The 17339-nt window shown below is 43.1% G+C and overlaps 1 protein-coding gene across 1 annotated transcript in view; it reads left to right on the forward strand.

Annotated features, from left to right (window-relative positions):
• The first annotated feature begins 3112 nt into the window (after positions 1 to 3112).
• The window catches only part of LOC142959470 (dedicator of cytokinesis protein 3-like), a 53151-nt gene continuing 38924 nt past the window's right edge, over positions 3113 to 17339 (forward strand). Inside the window, exons 1-5 of the mRNA XM_076100752.1 lie at positions 3113 to 3533; positions 9930 to 10013; positions 11608 to 11648; positions 13627 to 13682; positions 17030 to 17126. Coding sequence (XP_075956867.1) covers positions 3497 to 3533; positions 9930 to 10013; positions 11608 to 11648; positions 13627 to 13682; positions 17030 to 17126 — 315 coding nt within the window. The 5' untranslated portion in view covers positions 3113 to 3496. The remainder of the gene's footprint in view (positions 3534 to 9929; positions 10014 to 11607; positions 11649 to 13626; positions 13683 to 17029; positions 17127 to 17339) is intronic.

Here is a 17339-nt window from a genome sequence, read left to right on the forward strand (position 1 = left end):
AAAGAAAAAGGGAACTTTGCAAACAACTGTGAAAACGTTAAGGTCACGCATCAACAACACAACTCCAGACTGATAAACTCTTCAGTACATTTCCTTTGTTTTCACTCAAATATACATTATAAGTCACCCAGGACTGAGATGATCAAGGTTCCACATTATAAAACAATGACATTTTCATGTCTTTCGATTATTATAAAGTGCTTTAAATACTGTGATTATTATTATAGTATTGAAACGCTCAATCCATAGAGAAATACCTTTAAACGAGCCGTCAGCATCACATCTATACAGTATAGAGACCGTGTCACAGTTTTAAACGTAAATGTTCTAAATTATTACAGTGTATGTCAACGGGTGAATATTCAGACTGACGGTATCAGAAAAATGTGAATATTAAAGCAAGTATGAGCCTGGAAATGAGCATCATATGAGACCTTTAAGGGTCCGCTTTAAGAGGAAGGAAGCGGTCAAATTAACACACAAACGTGATCGTTCTATCGGGTTCCTACAAGCAAGGAGCTCCTGAAGGGAACCTTTAGGTCAATATTTTGAACCAGATGGTGAACTCTGGTTTGATGGAACACAGGGGAACTTAAACTTGTCTTCACATAGAATCGTACACAGCACAACGTAGCTGCATCCAAGCCACCGTAAGCATTGAGGAGCAACTTTGGGGTTCAGCGTCTCGCTCAAGGACACTTTGACAAGCGGACATGAGGAGCGAGGAGGAGGAGGGATCGAACCCCCGGAACTTGTGTTTAAAGCACCTCCCTCTTAATAACCAAAGGGTTGGGTTTCATGCTTGGGCTATCGTTATGTTCTATCTACATTATTATTCCAGCACAGACTTATAACATCCACTTCTACACATTACTTGCATGTGAATAATTCCACCGTTATTGCCCTTAAAGTGTTTATATGCATCGTGTGTTTCTTAGAATTGTGCGTGCAGGGATTCGCCTCTAAATTTTCCTGTGCGGCCTCCCCCTCGTTTAATAATAGAACACCTTAAAATAGTTACCAGAACCACATTAAGACGGATCAAATGAGCTTTTTCTGGCACGTGTGTGTGTGTGTGTGTGTGTGTGTGTGTCTGTCTCTGTCTCCATGTGTACAGTCGGTAGTTCTTCGTACAGGATGCATGAAACATGATCCTGAGGAGTTAAAAGATATAAGATTGGTGTGTTTGTGTGAAGGCAGTGTGATGGATGAGTTGGGGCGGGGGGGGGGGGGGCATGCCTCTTATTGCCTCCTCGGCCGGCTCTTATTGCCTGCTAGCTCTGGGAGTGTTGAAACAGATAGCAGCTCTCACTGTGTGAGGCGGACCGGTGCGTCTCAGCCTCGGTGCTGCTGCATCACAGCTAAATGCAGCAACTGCTCAGAGAAGAACTTTTCAAATCTTTTGTCTTTTAACATACGCTCGGCTCAACGCGTCTCTGCAGCAGTGCTTTCACCAAGTACGGTGGAAGCTTATAATTTGTCATTCTTTTTTTTTCCTCCCTCAAATGTTTATTAGCTGGGATGCATATTTAGCTTACGAAACGCCCCACACTCCTCCAGCTTTATGTATGTGATTGGAACACCGCCCACAGTGTTCCACTTGAAGTAATAGACAGATGGGAGTCAGTCACAGCGTCGCTGTGATGGAGAGAAATTACCCTGCTGAATACTGCCCTCCCTCCCACACTACATCAAAGTCACTGGACGCTCAATATTCACAGAATCACTCTGTTTTTTTTCTTTTCTGCTCCTTATTGCCGTACAGGACAAGACAGCTTCATGCGAGGGGGGAGATACTGCACGACAGAGATGTTTTAAGATTAAAACTGTATATTCACCTGGTTTCAAACATCATGTTCTCTTCCCACAGCGCGCTGGTGTGTAAATGTCCAGATCAAGGTCTCGGTGAGACAGACGAACAGCTTCAAGGCCTGAAACGTTCACAGATGTGAGGCTGCGTTTATTGACGGTGTTCTATGACGTACTGAAGTAATTAGACAGGTTGTGTGGATGTAATAGTGATGACTCTTAACTCCACAGGTCTGACGCTTCACAGCAAAGTAATGCACGTTGTGTTGATCCCCTTAACAGTTTTAACAGCAGTGACTCACTTCATGATAAAACAGTGTTCACATATATAAACTTATTCACATCAATCAGCTTACAGGCAAACTGTTTCTTTGTGTTTTCTAGGCCCATTATTTTATTTTCGAGTCCAAAGTGACGTCACGGCCACCCACCGGCAGCTAATTATTCTACAACAGGAACAAATGGCGACTAAACTAAATTTCAGATTCAATCAGTTATTTCATGTGAATGGCATCTATAAAAAAAAACTGCCTGTGCTCTTGTGATGCAGCCTAATGGGGAAATCCAGAGTTTTATTGAATCCAAACTGGGGGGGGTGGTTGGCGGTTGGCCTTTATAGGAGTTATATAGCTGCATCTCATCCGTGTGGGAGCATGACTGCACTATGACAAAGCACCGCCGGTAGTGGGTCTGTTTCTTTTTGAAATGACTCAACCAACCAGGAGGTGCTTCCCCACATGGTCTGGCCTGATCCATAACACCGGGAGCTACTTTATGGCCCCCCCCCCCCCCCCCCCCCCCCCCAACACCCCCCCAAAAAGCAACGATTCACAATCAGAGGTGGCAGCCAGCCAGCCAGCAATCCAGCATCCTACAGCGGGAGAAAACGCAGTGTGTGTGTGTGTGTGTGATGGATGCATGCAACTGCCACGCAGAGAGAGAGAGAGGGCGCATATATTTGCCAATGATGCTTGACACATCGGTGTTGACAAAACGAGTCATGTGACGACCGTGAAAGATGGCGCAGCTCATGGTATATTGCAGGTTTCTCGGGGTTCTCTCGCGCCAGCTCGACAGCTCGGACATCGCGACCTATTACCTACTAATTACCGACCCGACGGAGCCCGTTCACGCCGGCTGAGCAGCCTTATTGTATTGGATCAGCCGGACTTGCGCGCGATTGGCTGCAAGAAACGAAATCGAGAGGACCAACAAAATAAATAATTAAATGAACAAGCTTTGAGGGGGGAAAAAACGAAACATTTTTGTTCCACTTAAAACGCGTCTGCAATAACACCTTTCTATTTTTTTGGAGACCAGAAAAACCGCTCACCGTGTGCGTGCATGAAAGCGTGCAGTGCCCGCTTGCTTGCTTGCGCGCGCGCGCGTGTGTGTGTGCGTTACATTAGGTGGACACGGAGACTGCATCAGACTGGAGACACACGCCGGGGACATAATAGAGCGGAGATATCGAGGCTTTGATGGTCCTTCCTTCCTCCCCCCTTTCCTCCCCTCCTATTGCAAACACACACAAGCGTCAGGATCCAGAATCCGGTCGAGACATGTAGTCCCATGTTCGAGCAGCCAGCAGAATTTGTAGCCTTCAGCTCCCATTTTTTTTTCAGCAGCATCATCTCACGATATCGACATAATGTGGCTTGCTCTACCGGAGGGGAAATAACCAAATATGTGGATACCAACGGAAGAGGAGAAAATCGGAGTTGGTGAGTCAATCGCACCCTTTTAATCTCATTTTATTAACGTCTGGTTTTCTAGTGTTGTTGTTTTTTAATTGACTTCAATCATACAGCGTGTATGATGGCAATTCTTTTGCACGAGAAACACCCAATGTTCGCTCATCGACACCCGCATAGGCTCATCCAGCCCATGTTTCCTGTTATTATGCCCATTACACCCAGTGGAAAAACAAAACACATACACTTCTAATGGCTGGTGTACACGCGCAGTGACTGCATAGAAAGGGGGGAAATTGCGTGGGATGATACACCACCTTAGAGATGCTATCGCAGTCTGTACACAACCGCGGGCGGTGCTTTACATCAGGCTCCCACTCTGAGTTGTGTGGTTTTGTACAAAAGAAAGAAAGAAAAAAAAAAGAAAAAGAAAAATATGCGTCAGTGTAGCATTTTAGCCCTTTTCTTTTTATAAGCATATCTGAAGGGGGGGTGGGCGCGATTCGTGTTGAAACCACGAGGGGGCATCGTGACTGCGTCCCCTCCAACAGGTGTAGGCTGGAGTGAAGATGGAGTCTACCTGTAGACGGAAAACTGCCCTGATGCTGCTGCAACGACAGGAGGACTGCACCGCACTACATCACCCCCGAGGAAGAGGTGGTGGAGTGCATTATGAGTGTTTCACCTCTCAGATTAGCCTCTTATGGGGGGGGGGGGGGGGGGGGTTAAAGGTAAAAAAAAAAAACAGGCAACTATAACACCATCAGACACCACACGGTCTTATTAAACTGAACCCCACAGCCACGACAAAGAAGTATGATGATCCTAAAGAGAGGTTTTTCATCAGGGCAGTGAGTCATGTCCAGATGCTCTACAGCTGGTTACTTGCAGGTCTACTCACGCTGGCTTGCACACACACACACACACACACACACACACACACACACACACACACACACACACACACACACACACACACACACACACTTAAACACTTTGTTTTGGAGGCGTTCAAATGTATCATGACCGTTTCATAAAGACTGCAGGATGAGAGCACCTATTCTTGTACTGCGCTGTGCAGTATAACCTTATCTTCATCCGCGCATCCATTTATCCGTCATAGAATCACTGCAGGTGTTTCTGCTTTCTCTCTGTTTTCTTCTTTTCAAGCGCAAATTCATCATTTGGTGGGTTTTAAACAGGGGAGGGAGGTAGTTTGTGTGTGTGTGTATTTGTGGTGGTGGTGGGGGGGGGGGGGGGGGGGGAGAGCGAGCAACAGTTCGGCGCAGCCTCCGCGTCAGTTATAGGTCCGTCGGTGCGGAGTGACCTGGCGCTGTCCACGGTGCTGAAAATGTGCAGACGGCGCTGTCCATGGTCCTGAAATGCGGGGAAGCAGAGCCGCCGTGTACACAGAACGTACTGTACCCTTGCAAAAGTATCCCCCGCGTTACTCTGGTACAACCCCCCCCCCCCTCCTCTCTCCTCGCCTCGTATAACGGGTTGACATGGGTTCAACATTTCTCCAACGTAACCTTCCATCATTTATTCTCCCTCCCCATCTGTGTTGTTATAGTGGCACCATTTTGCACACATTTTTTCCCCCCATCTTCTTTGCTTATTTTGCCTGTAAATTGCCCTCTCACCAATATTGCCACGCATGGATGTGAAACTGCGATGTGTGTGTGTGTGTGTCAGCAGACAGCCAGGCCTTTTCGTTTTTTTATTCCCATGTTGCCTTAATGGGCTCCGTCTAAAACGGGGGAAGCAGCTGGAGACCACCTCATGAAACGTTAATGCCTTTTCTTAGAATCGCTGCCTCTTCATTATTGTGTTGGTTTATGCAGAAAGTAATATTAGTTTGTAAATTACATGTAGAGTGGCAGCAAAGGTCGCCCAGCTCTGTCCACCCCGGAAGTGCAACTGATAATCATTTCAATCACCAATGAATCTATTATTACCCTTGTTTGATAATTAGTCTTTAAAATGTCAAAAAGTACCAAAACGTAAATACTCACCTTGCAGTAAAAACGGAATATAAGCTGATTGTGATATAAATTGTTAATATTTTGAATTAAATTTATTAAATTGTCCAAATTATAACTATTATAATAAACCCTTAGTCCAGTGTTCTTGGGATGTTTCTTATTTACAAATGACTCACTGATGGATTTCTCTCATATTTGCAGCAATATTGCAAGAATCTCTCTGCACCTTTATTGGAGAGCGCTCCGACTTTAAGTCAGTATACCTGCTCACATGAGAGAGAGAAATGAATCAGCCATCTTTATCGTTTTGCCACAGGACGTGGCTCAGACGCAAACTGCTACTGTATGAGCATCAAAATAAAAAATACACATTAAAATAGTATGAATATTAACACAACATTTACACAACATTACGATTGTTGTATAATAATATCTAAATACAATATTACAATTACGTTTCAACAAACACACACGTGTTTTTGTTCGTGTGTGTCTAGGTTATTCACTGCTCAGGTTGTGGCATGTTGATACAGACGTTATTAAACTCTATAAAATCTGGAATTACAGAGTTGAATTTGTCCAAAATAAATGTTCCTTATCTCATTGACCGTTTGACATTTTAGGAGGAAGTGCGTCTCTGCCTCGACCTCTCCTGTGGAACAGTGACCACATATTCTACCGTGATGTTTTTGTGTCTTTAGCAGCACATGAAGATAATCAAGCAGGCGGTAGGCCACCGTTATCTGAACTGGACAGCTCAGAGGATCAAACGTGTTCACGGCAGAACAAAAGATAGAGCTGATGTTCAAACTGAGGGTGGGATTAGAGAGATTAATGTAGTTTCTTTGTGGGTTTTTAGCGATGATTTTTAGTGGAAAATTTGCTCAGCTTCGTTTTGGTGAGCACTTCTTTGGACTCATCGTTGGCTCTGGATCACACGGTTCCTTAGTACCTGAACTGCACATCAGCACTATAAATACACCTATTGTTTCATTTGTAATAGTTGTGAACTTGGTCCTTTTAGAAGTGCTTTTGTGATGAAGTCGTCGTCTCGCTGCTACCCGGACCCCCTGCAGCTGGTTAGCGTGCCTAGATTTCCGTGACACTGATTTGGGATCAGGTTTAGTAAAAATGTCTCCTGTGCGTCGGTGGCAGGAATCCCTACGTTAGCAAGACTTCAGCGCAGTAATGTGTCAGAGTAAGTGAGTGTGCATTCGAGTCGTGCCGAGCAACATGACTCAGTGGGCGAAGCCCGGAGACCGCTTGTGTGAATTTTTTTTCAACTTCGCTGGATCTGGGACAGGACTACTCAAGCAGGACCTTCGTGGTTCTCATGCTCACATTGCATTACTGGAAAGGGGTTTAAGGATTCACTCGGTAAGCAGCTCAGCTACAGTTGTACCAGTCACGATTGAGACTGGAACAAAAAAAGGACGGAAAGAAACCCCAAGGAAATTTCAGTGCTGCGGTTTTAGAGGAGCGCAGTGTCGTCTTTAATACGATGTTTCTCAGTACAAAGGAGCCAATAACAGATAATTCATAATCCATATGTAGTGTTTACTGTTGTACTGGCAGGTTTTTGATGACATCTCCCCTCACTCTGCAGAATATTTCTCCCCTGTGAGCCGTTGTACAGTCAGTTGACTCTCACGGCCACTAGGTCATGCGTGTTTTAAGCTTCACTATATTACATATAGAGAAAACAAAAATCATCTTTCAAGACATGGCAGCATGTAGGTGATACCTGTCTCTTCTCTGCTTTTTTTTAACGCAGGATATAGCTTACATGTTGGATTTGGCCTGACTATAATGGCAGAGAAGGACAGGAAACAGCAAAGTGAAAGGTAGACATGGGAAATAGGTCAACGGTCACCGTCAACAGAGTGTCTTTAAATACATCAGACTGGCTTTCTCTGGACATATGTGCTAATTCTATCAGTGCTTTTTGATGTGCAGGAAATACGGAAGACAGCAAAGACAAAGTAAAGTGGCTTGAAGACATTCTAAACTTTGCTAACAAACCTTTCTTTCAACATATTAGGCGCCATGTTTGTGGAGCTACAACTCTCTGTTTTAACACCTCGGAGGGCTCTGAATCGCCACATCTTCTCTCGCAATCATCACCGTTTGTCTTTATATTTTGTTATTTTTTTACATCGCAGCACTGCAGGATTCAATCAACAAAGTTGAGTTGGAGGGTTTTAGTGTTCACTCGTGTTTTTCCTTTCCCCAACACACCGTGCGTGGCAGCACTGCTGGTGAAGAGCAAGCAAATTAGAACAGAGGAGGAGTGTTATTAATTCTCACTGATGCTGCTCCGATGATTTTAAAATGTATTTTACAATTATAGTTTATCTCTTGTCTCCTGAGTCTAATGCTTATTTCAAACCACGATGCTTGAAATGGTAATTTTCCTCCTATGACTCTCAGTATTTGTCAGACTCGAGTGACATTGTGTAGACGTCACGGCTTGAATGTCATAACTTCTGCATATTTAAATCCAGCAATGTTGCTGCTTTGGTCCGACAGGAGCTGGTGGTGGTATAGTTATGAAGTGCTGTCTCACTTCACGCCGACACAGAAAACTGGATTCCTAAGAGACTTTTGTCAGACTTTAAAAACGTTTGGTTGATATCCGAAGAATAATTCAGAACAGGAAATAGAGAATATTGTGTGCTTTGAGTTTATATCTTTTTCAGAGTAAATATGGACTCTGGTGCTATTCATTTGTTTACTTTATTAAATCTAAAACATTTAAAGTAATAACACTTTTTTACTTTGTGATGAAACCTGTCTGGCTATAAGTTGTATTTCTGCTCTATACATATCTATACATATACATATACATAGATATGTATATTTGTCATACATGGAACAATGGAAGTGTGGTGAGGTGAGAGGAAAGCGGAGGACAGCAGGAGCCTCCTCCTGTGCTGAAGCCCCATAATTCCTCCCAGTGAGTTACTGGTTACACAACAGCGGCCATGAGATGCCATGTGGACTCTGTGGACTCTGAATGTAACTAAATAGAGAGACAGTCTGGACTGATACACCGTTGCTAAGTAGAAGTGTTTGCGTTTGCCAACATTTTCCACTGCCTGTCCCGTCAGTCCTTCCAACATCCTACGTTCAACATGTTGAAGAAGTAGAAAGATGAATTTTGGTGTGTGTGTGTGTGCGTGCGTGTGTGTGAATATGCAAATGCTGAAAGCTTTTAGGCACAATGAAAGAGTGTTTACACGGCTCGGAGTTTTTTTTGTGCGGGTGGACTATGAAAATATAAGCCTGCTCGATGCGCCCGTCTCTCTCTCTCTCTCTCTCTCTCTCTCTCTAGAAAACATGACAAGCTCATCTTGTTCTGATGTGGCCTCCGCTAAAGAGTGTTTCAAACGGTGTGAGTGCAGGTTTTTTGCAATTCAAATGAAATAGAGGCCATTAAAGAATAGCACTCTCAAATAGGAAATACTTAGCCCTGGCTGGAAAAAGGTGCCCGAGGCAAAAAAAGGTGACAAGGAGGCTCTTTAAAGTCGATCCGTCTCTCCGACTCTAATACATGCCCAATATACGCTTGACTTGAACTCCAGTGCCATGCAGCATCCAATAAGCTTTGCCATTTAAGAAATAAAAGCCCAGATCCCCGCAGCAGCTACAGTGAAGAAAGCCCTCCAGTCTGTAGATCATCTGTTGCCACAGTTACCCGAGCACTCGTTACCCTCAAACAGGCAACTGGAGCCGAATCCCAAGCCCCTCCTCCTCTTCCTCCTCCCCCTCGCTGGGTCCCCTGGCTAGTTCATTAGCATAATGATTCACACCAAACTCTCCTTGAAGGGCCACCATTTGTAGGTTTAAAAAAAAGAAAATCGGCAGTAGAGCGCTGTCGTCGTTAAACAAGTTTGTCTTCACTGAGTGTTACATCGATGCACAGAGGCAACGCTATTGCGAAGGCCTTGTCCTGTGGCGTCCATCCCTAAAGGAATAATCATGTTCTTAATCAGAGTCACATGATCTTTTTTTATGTGCAAAAGCAGGTGGCATGGAAGATTTATGCTAATACCGACTTATGATAAAGCAGCGTTTACTACTTAGCAGTTTGTGTGGGCTCTATTTTGGGAGACAGTTCAATTAACTTCACACTGCAGAAAAAACAAAATCAGGCCGCTTAAAGAATTAATTGCCTATTAAAATGACTACCCACTTCATGGTGGGAGCTTGTTTACAGTTTGCTAAGCAGTGGTTCCTGTGTGGCTCTGTGTTCAGATGCATTGAACAGCTTATTAAGAGCCACAACCCCAAAAACACAAGCTGTGTGGAGACACGACAGTGTAAGGGAGGCACGCTGCTTCATCAGAGGTCTCACAGATTAAACCGAGCATGGACTACTATAAGGTCAAATATTTGGTCTCATGATTGTTTTCTCTTTCTTTTTCTTTTTCTGGCACAGTGATCTGCAACTTCCGGTCGTCAATATGCCAGGCCCTGGTTCTGGAGATCGGGGAAACTGTTCAGATTCTGGAGAAGAGTGAAGGTAAAAGCAGTAAGATCTCCTATAAGAATGCATACTTGTGATAAACTGAGGCACGGCTATTGTGTATCAGGTACGTAACTGTTGTCACTCAGGGCCTCAACGTCCGCCTACGTATTTTATTTGGGGGTAATCTACATTCAGGTAAAAAAGTCATTCTAGTATTTACATTTGGCTACTTTTAGGCCAAATAAATGAATAAAGATTTCTGTATTTGTCCAACCAGAACTTGTCCACCACAACTTTATTCCTAGCAACACGGAGAGGGCTTTGAAACCGCATTTTAACATTTGTGTTGGAAAATAAAACTTAAAAGTCTGAATGGGAGTTAGAGTGTCTTCATCTTCTCTACTGTGAGTTTTCTCCTGTGAAACGGAAACATTTGAGTCCCGTACAATAGAGTGCTTCCTAACACCAGATGAGTCAGTATTTCTGCACTTCTGGTTCCCTCGTCTCTAAGACGATGGGTTTTTTGGTTAGAGGCCTGAAATAAGGTCTGTGGTTAACACAAGCTTAAGAGATTTTCTTCTATAAAATGTGTCAGTAAATAACCCTTTTATTTTAGATTGTGAAGCTTTACGTGTCTTAATAAAGAAGGTTGCTAACAAGAGGCTAAATGAGACAAAAAAAACGTGATCACACCGACTTCACCGCCTCGTGTTTATACTCGCGCTCATGTGAATTGTAGTTTATTTATAACCTAAAAATAGTTGTCAAGAACTATATGATGGTATTAATAATAGGTAAAATAGAGGCAATACTCTGAAACACATTCAATTTAAATACAAGATTAAATACAAAAGTAAAAATACAGATAACAAATAAAACAATTAAAGTGTATAAGAAGTGATACTAACACCAGTACTATTGCACATGATGTGGTTACTATTGTTCTAAGAGTACGAGGAAATTCAGGGTGAACCAAAACAAACTGTAAACTTTGATGAACACCAGTTCTGACACGCTGAGCTCATGTTATGTAACGTTTGTTATAATGTAATCTCACTACTTTTCCCAGTCCCTCCAGTGGTATCTAGAAAGCCACTAGCGTTATCTTTTTATCCATCATACTGGTGATGTAGCCGAGCTAACTGCTAGGTTAGCTTACAGAACCCCGGCTAACGGGAGTGCTGCCACTATCTCTGTGTTAGTTTGTGGCCAATAAATGAACGCTAACTGACTAAGAAGTATCCACAGCATCCTTTTAAAACGGCATGTTTTGCTTTTGTTTGTCAAAAAGACTGGTAGTCACGTTTAAATCATTTAGTTTCAGCTGTTGTTTTGTGGATATCTTAGCACCGCTAAGCTAGGCTAGGCTAGTCCAAGCTAGCACTGTCAACATGAGTGAAATGTGTATATTTTAAAACCAGGTTAGCTATTATGTTAAAGGCAACGTTTTAACAGCAGAGAACGACATTCACACTGACATTTAAAGTAACTGTTACAATTGGATTTGATGTGGTGAAGAAAACCAGGCTGGTGCACTTCACCAGCCTCTTATACCGCGATAAGTACAACATTGTGTAATGGCACATGTTGTGTACCTTAATACTTGTCATTGTGAGGTTTTCTGATGTGCACTTTGCTCTTCCTTTAGGTTGGTACAGAGGCTTCTCCACCAAGAAGCCTTCTATCAAGGTAATTATAACACATTGTGGTTTGACATTGTGTGGAGACATTGTTGACTGTCGACACAATATTTACTATTTGGATTGTAAATAAAACCTCTATTGTATTTAATAATGCTACAGACTGTTAACAAAACTTGTTGGGCAACCCAGAATTTAATGAAGGTGTTTTATTAAACACATGAAGAGTCACCAAAACATCTGTAAAAGTGGTTGCCGTGGTAGGAAGGTTTGATCAGAGACGATACATATTTGTGAATGATAATGTGAAGTGAGAGATGTGCATCCCAGAAATAACTCCGTCTAGACAACAAAGAGCTTAATGACTGATTAACTTATTGAATAGAGCTTTGATTTGACAAAAATAGAAATCTCCTGACCTGTATTTCCAGATGTGCTTAAAAAAAAAAATACCAAGTTTTGACTCCACAGCAAAAAGCACAAAATGTGTTGTGTTAATGTGCCATCTTCAAGATGTTACTCACAAATGGTGGATTAAAAACAACTCCACAGCAAATATAATAAAAATATCAAATTAAAAAGTATGTGCATTGCATTACATGCACACCTTGGTGTGAGGCACATGCCAGCTCTATTATTTCATTTAATATGCAGAGCATCATGGACCCACCACTCTGACTATGTGCAGAAATCTTTGGAAAATCCAGATTTTGTTTTCCTTTCAGCCAGCAGATGGTGCAGTTAGAGATCTGAAAACTATTCTTTTTTCTTTTTTTTTTACCAAAAATGCTTTTTAAAAAGAAGATACAATAAAATTACAATTTAGTTCTAATCCGTAACATCAAAGAAATTGTATTCTTCAGTGACTTCTGCAAGCGAGATGCAGCACACACTCGTACATCTTTGATCCAGGCAGAAAGAAAGTTAAGGTGGAGGGAAGGATGGAGACATTGAATCCAAACCTCTCACTTAACAGTCTGTGCATGCAGCATCATTTTGATAAATCCGGCTCAGTAAGAGGAGAGACCATAGGTGCAGAACTCCGAATTATACAACACCATCACCGCTGACAGAGATCAATACTCTGCACTGCAGTAAGTGGTTATTATATACGACTGACAAATCTGCTTCCCATGGCATTGATTGTTCAGTAAAGACTGTTTATGAGAGACTCCATTCCTGATAACCTGTAGCGGAGCTGGCGAGTCATTAAACCCTGTTGGAGACTTTGCATATCCATGTAGGCAAACAGTAGTAGCGTCAGAAACACGAATAGCAGGCATATTATTAGAAACATGAGAGCAGGTAATCTTTTGCTATTTCGTAGGTCCGCTCTGCTTTAAACTGAAATGTCAAAAAAAACCTGAAGTGTTATGTGATGCTGCTGTAACGTTTTCAAAGAAAGCACAAGAGCTGTCCAGTCCTGGTAAATGTAGGTGTTAGTGGCTACATGCTGTCCTCCTCTACTCTCGTCAGCTATTTACAGTTCTTACTAACACCCCTCCATTTTGTTATGTACTCTGCTGCCCACATCGCCCCCGTACTCTCTCGGTGCTGAGAGGAATTAGTTGTGCTCAATGTGGCCAATTCTCCACATCTGGCAGATTAGAATAAGAAAGATGAACTGCAAGGGTGGCAGTTGGCACCACGCGGTCTCTGGTGGCCTTCCCCCTGCTAAGCCAAGCCACAACAGGGCTCCTGCACGTTGCTCTGCCTCTCGTCTCTGTGGTCTGTGCAAACAGCATCTTCTTTTTTTCCCCCCTCCCTTGCATGGCAGAAAATGTCAGCACACAGCAAAGCCGACATTGTCAAAAACACGTATAAAGGAAGCGTGATCTTGCATTTTCTTCAGCACATAATGTGTCGCCAGCAGAACTGTATAATCTCCACTGAAGACGGTCTAGGTTTTTTTTCTACCTAATAACACAAACACAATACTGTACATTTTGGTTCCATGTAGCGGGAGAGTAAAGAACGTGATCCTGTCACACTCTGTAACGTCTCTGCTCCTTCCTCTCTGTCCACAGGGTATTTTCCCAGTCAGCTATGTCCACTTGAAGAAATCCACAGTGACCAACAGAGGGTAAGTTCTATGATGAAGTGTTCTTATTTGAGCTTGCGCAGCATCGTAATTGACCCTCGGCTAAGCCCCGCCCCCCGCTGCTCCTCCGTCAAGCTGTCAGAGCCTCGTTACCATGGAGTCCACACTGTCACTAACTGCACTCCCTGAAGAAATATGATCTAATATTTGGAGAAACGAAAAAAGTGATTTCAGAGAGAAGCAGACAGAAGGCTCTACGATGTCTGTTTGAAGGATGAATCCAGGATGTTAAGCTGATTCATCAGTGAAAACACGTTTTAAAGATAAAGATAGAAGCTAAAGCTAAAGGTGAACCTCCACATCACCTGGACATCCAGACAGAAGACAGTGAAATTCAAGAACAACACTGTTCCTGTAAAGCTGGCTCGGTCTTACAGTCATTAAAATGCATTCAGTAGACCTTCAGTAGCTACCGTAGCATTGAAGGGCTAACGCCGGTTAATGATGTGCTAACGTACCCTGCTAATGTTAGCTCCACAGGTTTTTATGTGGCGTTTTAGTGACGTATATCTCCTTCCAACTTCTTCGGGTAACGAGTATACACAACGTTTAAACACGATGAGCTCCAAATCCACTAAACCCGCCTGAACATGAAGACAATCTGAAACGATTTAATGAGCGTCTATGAAGCAGAGCCGCATAGTTGTGGGAGCCTAGTTATCGCTCTCCGATTGGCCAGTCTGCTTTTGAGGGGGGAACTTAGTAAAGGGTCAATTAGGGATGCACTTGTCTAACTTTTTATGATTTATTTTCTACTTTTTATCTATCTACCCTACCCCCATATATCCAACATACGATGAAAAAAGAAAAAGGTTTGCCAGACTAGCAAATAATTGTCCATGCATGCCCAGATATGCTGAATAGAACTGAGAAAATGCTTGCTGCACACGTAACATTAGGCATTAGAGTGTCAGGATCCCACAGCTCCCCCGGTCTTCCTGCTGATTCCTCACGTCTTATTGCCCGTAAACTTAGTTCTGGATTCTTTACCCTGTTGGTAGTGAATCCCACTACACAGCAGCTTTTTCGCCATTTGTCTGTTGTTTGCATGCGGACGAAAGTGATAAGGAGGCACCTTCACACAAAACAAAGTCAATGGACAGCGATGAATTGTTTTCCCCTCCGGTGTGGGCGGGACTTCAATGCGCTCCATCTCTATGTGATAGATTTCGCACATGTCGCACCTACAACCAGTCTCCGTCACACTAAAATTAGAGTGAAGGAACACCTCGCAAATATGCAGGGAACGTTCCATTATCTGAATTTATTATTAAGTAAACACAGCAAGCAAGCAAGTTGAATTTATTGCAGACGCAACAACATCAGCAGTGGTTTCTCTTTACAGATTCATGGGTGGTGTTATTGAGACATATTGGAGGATGATATGAGCAATGATGATGAAACCGTTTTGTTCATTCCATACTGGTCAGGAGCTCCGCTTCACTCATCATACATGGAGTCTGATACAGATTGATCAAATGTCAGAGCATGACGATCTGTGACGATCCAATCTTCAAGACAATTACCACCGGACGGCTGCTGACATGCATGCACACACACACACACACACACACACACACTCTCTAAAACACACACATGTGCGCACAGTGGCGGTCATCTACAGTTCCCGTCACAATAGCCGTCCACGGCTGTAGAGGCCAGAATAAAGGCGAGAACAAAAACCGGCAGCAGAGCTCTTTATCAGCCTGAGCTCGTGGATTTTAACTCTGCACACTGGGAGCTGTGGCTCAGTGTGGATTGGGAGTTTTGCTGTTATGTCACCACCCTCCAGTTGAGCTACCACATCATAGCAGGAGGACTCTCGATTGCACTCAAACAATTAAAAGTGCAGACTTGGAAATTGACATTATTATACTTCCGCGCTCCGGGAGTTGCACTTTGGAAAATGTGCTTTGCTGTCTCGTGGAGTTAATGAGGTGACACACCTACTGCATATCTGTGGTTCTCCCAAAGCATCACCCTGACTCATTGTGTAATGGATGGAGATGCTTCCATTGTCGCAAAAACAAGGATAGAGTATTAATTCTTTGCAGCACAGGAGAGCAAAAGCTCTCACAAGAGATCTAACCTTTGGTTTAATGTTCCCCTATGAGTGTGGTCACAAAGTGACAGGAAGGATGTGTGTGGTGTTTTCTCTCCATTCCTAACTGCAGCCAGAGAAAATCTCATTACTCTACATGCTATTATTTTATTATTTGTTATTTCATAGCTCTTACTGCTTTAAAAAGTTGTCGTAAAGCAGCGGCATTCATCTGCGTGGTTTTGTATTTCTGTATTTAGAATGATTTACATATTACTCATTTAAATAAAGTGATAACATTACCTATTACTTAACAGCAAAAGTAACCAGTGACATTACTTATTACTATACTTTCATCCATCAGCTCAACGCTAGTCCTGAAGGCGGCTAACCGCGTCCCCGCACCAAGCTAGCACGTAGCTAACTGCTGACGTCACACTGTATTCTGTGAGCACAGTGTTCAAAGGGGCTCCCCTATTGTGTTACTTTGTACAAGCGGTTATAGCTTTTACGTTATTCAGTATTTAAAGGACTAATATGCAGGAATATATATAAAAAACAATGCATAGACTCATCAGTTATGTTGCATTAGAAGTGTGCGTTGTTGTGTGTATCCACAGAGACCCTGCCCTCTGTATTTTCTCTTTACTTCTTCTCAATTTCCTGTGTTCGGGACATTTTTTGGTGTCATCAAAGACTCTTTGGGCCTCGCATGGAGGTGTATAACAGCGTGCAGGGTGTGCTGCCTGTTCAGGTCGTCCAATACCGCCGCTTCGTTACACCCTCGACGTCTGATACTGAGGCACAAGCATCACGTCCGTGTGCACAAGGCCAGCTTCAGCTCTGTCAGATACAAAGTGGCCGTATTTGTTCCTCGTTCTGAGTGCAGCTCTCGGTGTGTCAGTTTGACCGTAAGCAGCATCGAGCCACACACACACTTTAGTCTTTAAAGACTAGAATAATACACAAAAGAGTCTATCAGGGATCAGCAGAAGTACCTGTCCACCGAACGGACAGAGACCAAACTGATATCAAACCGCAGTCAATGAGCCAGTAAGACGACAAACAAGTCGACCCCCAAATTGCCGAAGTAATGGAGCATAACTGGGATTAGCAACTGTGATGTAATTACTGAATTTCTCATTTGAATCCCTCACACTACTCACTACTGTTACTTGCTGTTATGTGGTACAAAGTATTGCATTACTGTCCAACGCTGATATTTGTGCATGTGTTCTTGTGTGTACTAACCCTCATGTACCTGTTTGTTTGTTTGTTTGTGCTGCAGGCTGTGCGAGACTGTGGTGCCCCTCGAGGACCCTATTATCACAGAGACCACCTCCACACTTCAGGAATGGGGGGTCTTGTGGAAGCAGCTCTACGTGGTCAGTAGCACTACATAACAATATCCATCTCACTCATCTTAGAACAAAACACCAAGCAATAAATGTGAGGCTGAATCTAACTTTACCAAGATCTCTACGGGAGGAAAAAAAACAAAAACAGCTTTTCGCAAAAATAAATTGAATCCAATGTTGTTTCATTTGCATGCTCCTAAGGGGGTTTTGGTGGAATAGGCTTTTCTAGTATGATTCTCC

This window comes from Anarhichas minor, unplaced genomic scaffold (assembly GCF_050575085.1).
Source record: "Anarhichas minor isolate MPS153535 unplaced genomic scaffold, ASM5057508v1 ptg000003l, whole genome shotgun sequence".
NCBI classification, from domain to species: Eukaryota; Metazoa; Chordata; class Actinopteri; order Perciformes; family Anarhichadidae; genus Anarhichas; species Anarhichas minor.